The sequence below is a fragment of the Salmo salar genome, chromosome 09 (assembly GCF_965601325.2).
Source record: "Salmo salar chromosome 09, fSalSal1, whole genome shotgun sequence".
Classification (NCBI taxonomy): Eukaryota; Metazoa; Chordata; class Actinopteri; order Salmoniformes; family Salmonidae; genus Salmo; species Salmo salar.
The window spans coordinates 155,388,564-155,401,063 of record NC_138299.1 but is presented as its reverse complement, the minus strand read 5'-3'; the positions used below and the strand labels follow the sequence as shown (position 1 = coordinate 155,401,063).

The 12,500-nt window shown below is 49.1% G+C and overlaps 1 protein-coding gene across 1 annotated transcript in view; it reads right to left on the bottom strand.

Moving 5' to 3' along the window:
* LOC106591777 (ventricular zone-expressed PH domain-containing protein) overlaps positions 1 to 12,500 on the bottom strand; it is a 202,787-nt gene that overhangs the window by 108,138 nt on the left and 82,149 nt on the right. Inside the window, exon 6 of the mRNA XM_082956467.1 lies at positions 6,825 to 7,034. Within this exon, the coding sequence (XP_082812593.1) occupies positions 6,825 to 7,034 (210 nt within the window). The remainder of the gene's footprint in view (positions 1 to 6,824; positions 7,035 to 12,500) is intronic.

The following is a 12,500-nucleotide window of genomic DNA, read 5'->3' as shown; positions in this document are numbered from 1 at the left end:
AAGCTAGGGTTAGGGTTGAGTCAGGGTGTAGATGTGGACATGAAGCTAGGGTTAGGGTTGAGTCAGGGTGTAGATGTGGACATGAAGCTAGGGTTAGGGTTGATCCGGGGTGTAGATGTGGACATGAAGCTAGGGTAGGGGAGAGTCAGGGTGTAGATGTGAACATGAAGCTAGGTTTAGGGTAGAGTCAGGGTGTAGATGTGGACATGAAGCTAGGGTTAGGGTAGAGTCAGGGTGTAGATGTGGACATGAAGCTAGGGTTAGGGTTGATCCGGGGTGTAGATGTGGACATGAAGCTAGGGTTAGGGTTGAGTCAGGGTGTAGATGTGGACATGAAGCTAGGGTTAGGGTTGATCCGGGGTGTAGATGTGGACATGAAGCTAGGGTTAGTGTAGAGTCAGGGTGTAGACATGAAGCTAGGGTTAGGGTTGAGTCAGGGTGTAGATGTGGACATGAAGCTAGGGTTAGGGTTGAGTCAGTGTGTAGATGTGGACATGAAGCTAGGGTTAGGGTTGAGTCAGGGTGTAGATGTGGACATGAAGCTAGGGTTAGGGTTGATCCGGGGTGTAGATGTGGACATGAAGCTAGGGTTAGGGTAGAGTCAGGGTGTAGATGTGGACATGAAGCTAGGGTTAGTGTAGAGTCAGGGTGTAGATGTGGACATGAAGCTAGGATTAGTGTTGAGTCAGTGTGTAGATGTGGACATGAAGCTAGGGTTAGGGTTGATCCGGGGTGTAGATGTGGACATGAAGCTAGGATTAGGGTTGATCCGGGGTGTAGATGTGGACATGAAGCTAGGGTTAGGGTTGAGTCAGGGTGTAGATGTGGACATGAAGCTAGGGTTAGGGTTGATCCGGGGTGTAGATGTGGACATGAAGCTAGGGTTAGTGTAGAGTCAGGGTGTAGATGTGGACATGAAGCTAGGGTTAGGGTTGATCCGGGGTGTAGATGTGGACATGAAGCTAGGGTTAGGGTTGAGTCAAGGTGTAGATGTGGACATGAAGCTAGGGTTAGGGTTGAGTCAGGGTGTAGATGTGGACATGAAGCTAGGGTTAGGGTTGAGTCAGGGTGTAGATGTGGACATGAAGCTAGGGTTAGGGTACAGTCAGGGTACAGTCAGGGTGTAGACATGAAGCTAGGGTTAGGGTTGATCCGGGGTGTAGATGTGGACATGAAGCTAGGGTTAGTGTAGAGTCAGGGTGTAGATGTGGACATGAAGCTAGGGATAGGGTTGAGTCAGGGTGTAGATGTGGACATGAAGCTAGGGTTAGGGTAGAGTCAGGGTGTAGATGTGGACATGAAGCTAGGGTTAGGGTTGAGTCAGGGTGTAGATGTGGACATGAAGCTAGGGTTAGGGTTGAGTCAGGGTGTAGATGTGGACATGAAGCTAAGGTTAGTGTAGAGTCAGGGTGTAGATGTGGACATGAAGCTAGGGTTAGGGTTGAGTCAGGGTGTAGATGTGGACATGAAGCTAGGGTTAGGGTAGAGTCAGGGTGTAGATGTGGACATGAAGCTAGGGTTAGGGTAGAGTCAGGGTGTAGATGTGGACATGAAGCTAGGGTTAGTGTAGAGTCAGGGTGTAGATGTGGACATGAAGCTAGGGTTAGGGTTGAGTCAGGGTGTAGATGTGGACATGAAGCTAGGGTTAGTGTAGAGTCAGGGTGTAGATGTGGACATGAAGCTAGGGTTAGGGTTGATCCGGGGTGTAGATGTGGACATGAAGCTAGGGTTAGAGTTGATCCGGGGTGTAGATGTGGACATGAAGCTAGGGTTAGGGTAGAGTCAGGGTGTAGATGTGGACATGAAGCTAGGGTTAGGGTTGAGTCAGGGTGTAGATGTGGACATGAAGCTAGGATTAGTGTTGAGTCAGGGTGTAGATGTGGACATGAAGCTAGGGTTAGGGTTGATCCGGGGTGTAGATGTGGACATGAAGCTAGGGTTAGGGTTGAGTCAGGGTGTAGATGTGGACATGAAGCTAGGGTTAGGGTTGATCCGGGGTGTAGATGTGGACATGAAGCTAGGATTAGGGTTGATCCGGGGTGTAGATGTGGACATGAAGCTAGGGTTAGGGTAGAGTCAGGGTGTAGATGTAGACATGAAGCTAGGGTTAGGGTTGATCCGGGGTGTAGATGTGGACATGAAGCTAGGATTAGGGTTGAGTCAGGGTGTAGATGTGGACATGAAGCTAGGATTAGGGTTGAGTCAGGGTGTAGATGTGGACATGGGACGAGAGGAAAGTGTGGAGAAACAATGGCAGATGACCGTGAGCATGGCTCAACCCTAGTTGAACCCCTGGTGCTAACCTCTTTGGGGTGACAATAGGATAGGCTGAGACATGCCTCTCCTCTCAGTGTTCCTTCAGAAGGACACATTCACTAATCATCTCAATAGACTATCATGTCCATTAACAGCCTCTGCAGAAATCTTCCAGGCCTTGACCCTAGAAGAAAATGTTCACCTGAACAAACACTTCCACTGAATGAGACCACATGCAGGGCTGGAAAAGCATGCAGCAGTTACACACACAGGCATACAGAGGGCTTTGCGTGTTACCGACGCTTGTTAGCGTTGGCCCACGCATGTGAGATGACGTGATGCCAGAACATACTGTGATTAAGAAGCTAAATAAACTGCTGTGACAGATTTGATGCTGTGGTTCCAAGCATAACTATACAGACCTGCAGCTATGGGCCTGTTTACTAGACAGCAGCTATGGGCATGTTTACTAGACAGCAGCTATGGGCCTGTTTACTAGACAGCAGCTATGGGCATGTTTACTAGACAGCAGCTATGGGCCTGTTTACTAGACAGCAGCTATGGGCCTGTTTACTAGACAGCAGCTATGGGCCTGTTTACTAGACAGCAGCTATGGGCATGTTTACTAGACAGCAGCTATGGGCCTGTTTACTAGACAGCAGCTATGGGCCTGTTTACTAGACAGCAGCTATGGGCCTGTTTACTAGACAGCAGCTATGGGCATGTTTACTGAGTGTTTATTATCAATGTCACCCTAAGCCTTAGATGAGGAGGATTAGGTTCATATGAAAGCTCAGGCTAATGACGATTGGGAATGAGGAATGTAAGGATGGGTTTCACTGTGTCTCTGTGTTTTGATTGATTCTTTCTGGCAGGTGACCGACAGCGGTTCATGACAAGTGTGTGTGGACAGACCTAGCCAGGCTGACTAAGTGATACTGGCACAGTGAGTTCCGGCGTCTGAGTCAACACCGCCGCACTACCCAGCACTGATCGAGAGATAAAAGTGGACAATGACAGGGGAAAGGGGGAATGAGAGAGCAGAGAGAGAGGAGAGAAGAGAGAGAGAGAGAGAGAGAGATAAAGAGAAGATAAATGGAATTCAAGACAAGAGAAAGAAACAGAGAAAGAGAGAGACAGAGAAAGAGACAGAGACAGAGAAAATGTACTGACAGAAGAGGGAGACGTTGGGCTCTCTGTTTGTGGGCACTCTGTTTGTGGGCTCTCTGTTTGTGGGCTCTCTGTTTGTGGGCTCTCTGTTTGTGGGCTCTCTGTTTGTGGGCTCTCTGTTTGTGGGCTCTCTGTTTGTGGGCTCTCTGTTTGTGGGCTCTCTGTTTGTGGGCTCTCTGTTTGTGGGCTCCCGAGTGGCGCAGCAGTCTAAGGTACTGCATCTCAGTGCTAGAGGCGTCACCACAGACCCTGGTTTGATTCCAGGCTGTATCACAACCGGCCGTGATTGGGAGTCCCATAGGGTGGCGCACAATTGGCCCAGCGTCGTCCGGGTTAGTGTTTGGCCGGGGTAGGCCGTCATTGTAAATAAGAATTTATTCTTAACTGTCACGTTCGTCGTAAAGATGGGACCAAGGCGCAGCGGGAATGTGTATGCCTATCTTCTTTTTATTTAATGAAAACAAAACGAAACAAAACGCTTAATACAAAAAAACAACGACGAGAAACAGTCCTATAAGGAACACAACTACACAAGGAACAACTACCCACAAAAACCCATGAAAAAACACCCCTACTAAATAGGACCTTCAATCAGAGACAACGAGAAACAGCTGCCTCCAATTGAAGGTCAAACCAATAAACCAAGCATAGACATAGAAAAACTAGAACGAACATAGAAATAGACTAACATAGAACATAAACCAAAAAAAAAAGAAACACATAAAACAAACACCCCCTGCCACGTCCTGACCAAACTACAATAACAAATAACCCCTTTACTGGTCAGAACGTGACATTAACTGACTTGCCAAGTTAAATAAAGGTTAAATAACATTTTAAAAAGAGGAGGAGAGAGACATGACATCTTCCTCTCCACCCTCTCAGTGGTGCAAGTCTCAGGCTCTGCACAGTCTTGGATTGCATCCTGCCTGGCAGGCTGCTCATACCAGGTGGTGTAGAGAGGATCTGCTTCTGCACCATGTACTCTCACGACTGGTGTCTCCCAGGGCTCGGTTCTAAGCCCTCTTCTCTCTATACACCAAGTCACTCAGCTCTGTCATATCCTCACATGGTCTCTCCTATCATTGCTATGCGTATGACACTCAACTATTTTTCTCCTTCCCTCCTTCTGACACGCAGTTGGCGACACGCATCGCTGCCTGCCTGGCAGATATCTCAGCTTAGATGTCAGGCCCACCACCTTAAGCTCAACCTCGACAAGACGGAGCTGCTCTTCCTCCCGGGGAAGGCCTGCCGGCTCAAAGACCTCTCCATCACGGTTGATGACAACACAGTGTTGCTCTCCCAGAGTGCAAAGAACCTTGGCGTGACCCTGGACAAAACCCTGTCGTTCTCTGCAAACATCAAAGCAGTAACTCGCTCCTGCAGGTTCATGCTCTACAAAATCAGTAGAGTACAAACCTACCTCACACAGGAATGGCACAGGTCCTAATCCAGACACTTGTCCTCTGGACTACTGCAACTCCCTGTTGGCTGGGCTCCACGCTTGTGGCATCAAACCCCTGCAACTGATCCAGAACGCTGCAGCCCGCCTGGTGTTCACAATTCCCATGTTCTCTCATGTCACCCCACTCCTCCTCACACTCCACTGGCTTCCAGTCGAAGCTCATATCCACTACAAGACCATGGTGCTTACTTACGGAACAGCAAGATAAACTGCCCCTCCCTACCTTCAGGCTATGATCAAACCCTACATCACAACCCGAGCACTCCGTTCTGCCACCTCTGGTCTATTGGCCCTCCCACCATTACGGGAGGGCAGCTCCCGCTCAGCCCAGTCCAAGCTCTTCTCTGTCCTGGCACTCCAATGGTGGAAGCAGCTTACTCCTGAAGCAAGGACAGTAGAGTCCCTGTCCATCTTCACCCTGAAGCTAGGACAGCAGAGTCCCTGTCCATCTTCCCCCTGAAGCTAGGACAGCAGAGTCCCTTCCCATCATCCCCCTGAAGCTAGGACAGCAGAGTCCCTGTCCATCTTCCCCCTGAAGCTAGGACAGCAGTCCCTTCCCATCTTCCCCCTGAAGCTAGGACAGTAGAGTCCCTTCCCATCTTCCCCCTGAAGCTAGGACAGCAGAGTCCCTTCCCATCTTCCCCCTGAAGCTAGGACAGCAGAGTCCCTGTCCATCTTCCCCCTGAAGCTAGGACAGCAGAGTCCCTGCCCATCTTCCCCCTGAAGCTAGGACAGCAGAGTCCCTGTCCCATCTTCCCCCTGAAGCTAGGACAGCAGAGTCCCTGTCCATCTTCCCCCTGAAGCTAGGACAGCAGAGTCCCTGCTCATCTTCCCCCTGAAGCTAGGACAGCAGAGTCCCTGTCCATCTTCCCCCTGAAGCTAGGACAACAGAGTCCCTGTCCATCTTCCCCCTGAAGCTAGGACAGCAGAGTCCCTTCCCATCTTCCCCCTGAAGCTAGGACAGCAGAGTCCCTTCCCATCTTCCCCCTGAAGCTAGGACAGCAGAGTCCCGTCCCATCTTCCCCCTGAAGCTAGGACAGCAGAGTCCCTTCCCATCTTCCCCCTGAAGCTAGGACAGCAGAGTCCCTGTCCATCTTCCCCCTGAAGCTAGGACAGCAGAGTCCCTGTCCATCTTCCCCCTGAAGCTAGGACAGCAGAGTCCCTGTCCATCTTCCCCCTGAAGCTAGGACAGCAGAGTCCCTGTCCATCTTCCCCCTGAAGCTAGGACAGCAGAGTCCCTGCCCATCTTCCCCCTGAAGCTAGGACAGCAGAGTCCCTGCTCCATCTTCCCCATGAAGCTAGGACAGCAGAGTCCCTGTCCCATCTTCCCCCTGAAGCTAGGACAGCAGAGTCCCTGTCCATCTTCCCCCTGAAGCTAGGACAGCAGAGTCCCTTCCCATCTTCCCCCTGAAGCTAGGACAGCAGAGTCCCTTCCCATCTTCCCCCTGAAGCTAGGACAGTAGAGTCCCTGCTCATCTTCCCCCTGAAGCTAGGACAGCAGAGTCCCTGCTCATCTTCCCCCTGAAGCTAGGACAGTAGAGTCCCTGCTCATCTTCCCCCTGAAGCTAGGACAGCAGAGTCCCTTCCCATCTTCCCCCTGAAGCTAGGACAGCAGAGTCCCTTCCCATCTTCCCCCTGAAGCTAGGACAGTAGAGTCCCTGCCCATCTTCTGAAAGCACCTAAAACCCTAACTCTTCACAGAGTATCATAAATCATCCCCCTCTAAAAAGCTCTGACTTTGCTGATAACTACTTTATTAAGAAAAAGTGTACTTACTATGCCTGTGATACGTAGTTGTCCCACCTAGCTGTCTGAAGATCAATACACTGACTGTAAGTCTCTCTGGATAAGAGCGTCTACTAAATTACTAAAATGCCAAATGGAAATGAACGTGAGAGAAGAAGAAAGGTGAATATTGATGTCTCCTCACCTCACTGGTCAAGCCCACAGCTCTGTGTATTTTGACCACGTGACCCAGCAGGACTGGGTACTGCTGACCCACAACCCTCAGCGAGGGCAGGAAGGGGGCCATGGAGGCGGGGCTAGCCTGTGACACGTACACCAGTGCACCCAGTAGGGTCTCGTTCAGAGAGGCATCGCCTAGGTAACCAACCAGGGAGGGCACCAGCGGGCTCAGCACCTGGAGGGGAGAGAGAGGAGGGAGAGAGGAGGAGAAATGAGAGGAGGAGAAAGGAGAGGGGGAGAAAGGAGAGGGAGAGAAAGGAGAGGAGGGAAGATAAAACCAGAGACCAGCATTGAGTTGAAAGATGGAAAATAATCTAAAAGGTGGCAAGAAAGTATGTAGTATTTCATTAGGTTCCCCAGTAGCTACAGCCAAAGTTAGGTTAAAGTTAGTTAAAGTCAACATTAGGTTCCCCAGTAGCTACAGCCAAAGTTAGGTTAAAGTTAGTTAAAGTCAACATTAGGTTCCCCAGTAGCTACAGCTGAAGGACAGAACTAAATACAATGACATAATACATAACATTAACAGACAGGTACAGCTGAAGGACAGAACTAAATACAATGACATAATACATAACATTAACAGACAGGTACAGAACTATATTTTAAATAAGAATTCACACGTTCATATTCTTACGTGTTAGCAATCCATGCAACAGGTTCTCCTAATAACGGCTACAGTGCAGTCATCCATTTTGTTACAGTTGCATACTGATACAGGAATCAGAGGATGAAGAGGAGGAAGATGAGTAGAGAACATAAAGTTAAGAGGAGGAAGATGAGAAAGTGAACAGAAAAAGGAGGAAGATGAGAAAGTGAACAGAAAGAGGAGGAAGATGAGTAGAGAACAGAACGTTAAAAGAGGAGGAAGATGAGAAAGTGAACAGAAAAAGGAGGAAGATGAGAAAGTGAACAGAAAGAGGAGGAAGATGAACAGTGAACAGAAAGAGTAGGAAGATGAGTAGAGAACAGAACGTTAAAAGAGGAGGAAGATGAGAAAGAGAAGAGTTGGTAGAATGGTAGCAGAGTTGAGACTAGCAGAGAGAGAGAGAGAAAGAGCAGAGTTGAGATGGAGAGAGAGAGAGAGAGAGAGAGAGCAGAGTTGAGATGGAGAGAGAGAGAGAGAGAGAGCGAGAGAGAGAGAGAGAGAGAGCAGAGTTGAGATGGAGAGAGAGAGAGAGAGAGAGAGAGAGAGCAGAGTTGAGATGGAGAGAGAGAGAGAGAGCGAGAGAGAGAGAGAGAGAGAGAGAGAGAGAGAGAGAGAGAGAGAGCAGAGTTGAGATGGAGAGAGAGAGAGAGAGAGAGGCCTGGTGGTGACAACAGTCCTAAGAACAGAGTTATCACAGAGATCTAAAACAGGACATCAGGCAAGACTGTTGAGAGGTCTGGGAGGAACACAGAAGAAAGAAGGGGTCTGGGGGGAATGGAAAAGGAAGAGGGAACAGAAAAGAGGGGTGAAACCTGAATCTCATTACGCTCACATGGAGATCTAAACCATCAAAGACATGGACACATATGGATACACAGTGACGATGCCTCACGAGAGGCAGGTTGAGCGGCGCCCCACCAATACCAAGCATGCAATTCTGGTATTTCATGTCACAACAACATATTTTATCAGTTAACAAACAATTTTATTTAATTTTTTTAAATTGTTTGATCTAATAAGCATATGTGGTCGTATATCCATTGTTTTGGTACATTTTCGTTGAGTAAGGCAGCTGTTTCAGCCTTGCTCTGTGTTTTCTGTGGACGAGGGGCAGACAGAGAAAGTACAGTGAGTGGGCGTCGCTAATCTTCTCTGGTTGCTCATGATTGGCTCAGGGTACTGTCACTCACGGGGACACTACATCACCGCAGCACCTGTTGGGAGAGATAGCCAACAAAAGCCCCTCTTCCGTGCTCACAGATAAATCAACGTCTGGTGCCAAGTAACTTTGATTGGACTGATGTGTCAACTTCGTAGCTAGCTAGTTGTTTACCAGGCACTGTTACCACGTCTTCAAGCTAGGTAGATTAGCTAGCTGAAACATGTCGACTAGCTTAGCTATCTCCTACCAAATCCTTTTCAAACTTAGCATTATTAAGGAGATGTAGACATAAAACGTCTCGGTGCTCATTAGCCATCTAAACTTTAAAATATAGCAAGCTGGAAAAGAAGATTCACATCGAATGGTTGGTGGTGGCTAACATCTGTTTTGAGGTAGGCTAGCTATAATATCCTATAGGCTGCGTGTCTTATTGTTTATGTTTGATGGCAGACTGTAATACACATGGAACCACATGTAGAAGAAGGGTCAGATAGAAATATACAGTGTTTGATGGAAGCGCAACTGTGAGATTTACCCCACCAATATTTTCATGTTAAAATCGCCAATGGACACACGCAAGCATGCACACACACACAAACACACACACACACACACACACACACACACACACACACACACACACACACACACACACACACACAGTGCACACACACACACAGTGCACACACACACACACACACACACACACACACACAGTGCACACACACACACACACACACACACACACACACACACACACACACACACACACACACACACACACACACACACACACACACACACAGTGCACACACACACACACACGCACACACACACACACACACACACACACACACACACACACACACACACACACACACACACACACACACACACACACACACACACACACACACACACACAGTGCACGCCCACACACACACACACACAAACACAGTGCACACACACACACACACACACACACCGTGCACGCACACACCAGTCTTTGAAGAGTTAAAGTTATGACCCTTCCACCACACCTCTGTCGCTCTGACTGACCCCTGACTGACCCCTGTCTGACCCCTGACTGACCCCTGACGGACCCCTGACTGACCCCTGCCTGACCCCTGGCTGACCCCTGGCTGACCCCTGGCTGCCCCTGTCACCTGGTCGGTGAGAAACATGATGTCTTTTAGTCAGGGGGTCAGGGGGTGATCTCTGGGGTGATGAACAGCCTTGCTGTGATAGTCACTGGCTAAATTCAAACCCCTTTACTAACACCTCATTACCTGTCCTGGCCACCCCACTGTGGTATAACATGTCCCTAGCTCTACAACACGCCCCACTGTGGTATAACATGTCCCCACTGTGGTATAACATGTCCCCACTGTGGTATAACATGCCCCCACTGTGGTATAACATGCCCCCACTGTGGTATAACATGTCCCCACTGTGGTATAACATGCCCCCACTGTGGTATAACATGTCCCCACTGTGGTATAACATGTCCCCACTGTGGTATAACATGTCCCCACTGTGGTATAACATGTCCCTAGCTCTACAACATGCCCCACTGTGGTATAACATGTCCCCACTGTGGTATAACATGCCCCCACTGTGGTATAACATGTCCCTAGCTCTACAACACGCCCCACTGTGGTATAACATGCCCCCACTGTGGTATAACATGTCCCCACTGTGGTATAACATGCCCCCACTGTGGTATAACATGTCCCCACTGTGGTATAACATGTCCCCACTGTGGTATAACATGTCCCTAGCTCTACAACACGCCCCACTGTGGTATAACATGCCCCAACTGTGGTTTAACATGTCCCCACTGTGGTATAACATGTCCCCACTGTGGTATAACATGTCCCTAGCTCTACAACACGCCCCACTGTGGTATAACATGTCCCCACTGTGGTATAACATGCCCCCACTGTGGTATAACATGTCCCTAGCTCTACAACACGCCCCACTGTGGTATAACATGCCCCCACTGTGGTATAACATGTCCCCACTGTGGTATAACATGCCCCCACTGTGGTATAACATGTCCCCACTGTGGTATAACATGTCCCCACTGTGGTATAACATGTCCCCACTGTGGTATAACATGTCCCTAGCTCTACAACACGCCCCACTGTGGTATAACATGCCCCCACTGTGGTTTAACATGTCCCTACTGTGGTATAACATGTCCCCACTGTGGTATAACATGCCCCCACTGTGGTATAACATGTCCCCACTGTGGTATAACCTGCCCCCACTGTGGTATAACATGTCCCCAATGTGCTATAACATGTCCCCACTGTGGTATAACATGTCCCCACTGTGGTATAACATGTCCCTACTGTGGTATAACATGTCCCTACTGTGGTATAACATGTCCACACTGTGGTATAACATGTCCCTACTGTGGTATAACATGTCCCCACTGTGGTATAACATGTCCCCACTGTGGTATAACATGCCCCCACTGTGGTATAACATGTCCCCACTGTGGTATAACATGCCCCCACTGTGGTATAACATGCCCCCACTGTGGTATAACATGCCCCCACTGTGGTATAACATGTCCCCACTGTGGTATAACATGTCCCCACTGTGGTATAACATGCCCCCACTGTGGTATAACACGCCCCCACTGTGGTATAACATGTCCCCACTGTGGTATAACATGTCCCCACTGTGGTATAACATGTCCCTACTGTGGTATAACATGTCCCCACTGTGGTATAACCTGCCCCCACTGTGGTATAACATGTCCCCAATGTGCTATAACATGTCCCCACTGTGGTATAACATGTCCCCACTGTGGTATAACATGTCCCCACTGTGGTATAACATGTCCCTACTGTGGTATAACATGTCCACACTGTGGTATAACATGCCCCCACTGTGGTATAACATGTCCCCACTGTGGTATAACATGTCCCCACTGTGGTATAACATGTCCCCACTGTGGTATAACATGTCCCCACTGTGGTATAACATGTCCCCACTGTGGTATAACACGCCCCCACTGTGGTTTAACACGTCCCCACTGTGGTATAACATGTCCCCACTGTGGTATAACATGCCCCCACTGTGGTATAACATGTCCCCACTGTGGTATAACATGTCCCCACTGTGGTATAACATGTCCCATAATGTGCTATAACATGTCCCCACTGTGGTATAACATGTCCCCACTGTGGTATAACATGTCCCATAATGTGCTATAACATGTCCCCACTGTGGTATAACATGTCCCCACTGTGGTATAACATGTCCCCACTGTGGTATAACATGTCCACACTGTGGTATAACATGTCCCCACTGAGGTATAACATGTCCCCACTGTGGTATAACACGCCCCCACTGTGGTATAACACGCCCCCACTGTGGTATAACACGTCCCCACTGTGGTATAACACGTCCCCACTGTGGTATAACACGTCCCCACTGTGGTATAACATGTCCCCACTGTGGTATAACACACCCCCACTGTGGTATAACACGCCCCCACTGTGGTATAACACGCCCCCACTGTGGTATAACACGCCCCCACTGTGGTATAACACGCCCCCACTGTGGTATAACACGTCCCCACTGTGGTATAACTTGCCCCCACTGTGGTATAACATGTCCCCACTGTGGTATAACTTGCCCCCACTGTGGTATAACATGTCCCCACTGTGGTATAACATGTCCCCACTGTGGTATAACATGTCCCCAATGTGCTATAACATGTCCCCACTGTGGTATAACATGCCCACCCTGTGGTATAACATGTCCCCACTGTGGTATAACATGTCCCCACTGTGGTATAACACGCCCCCACTGTG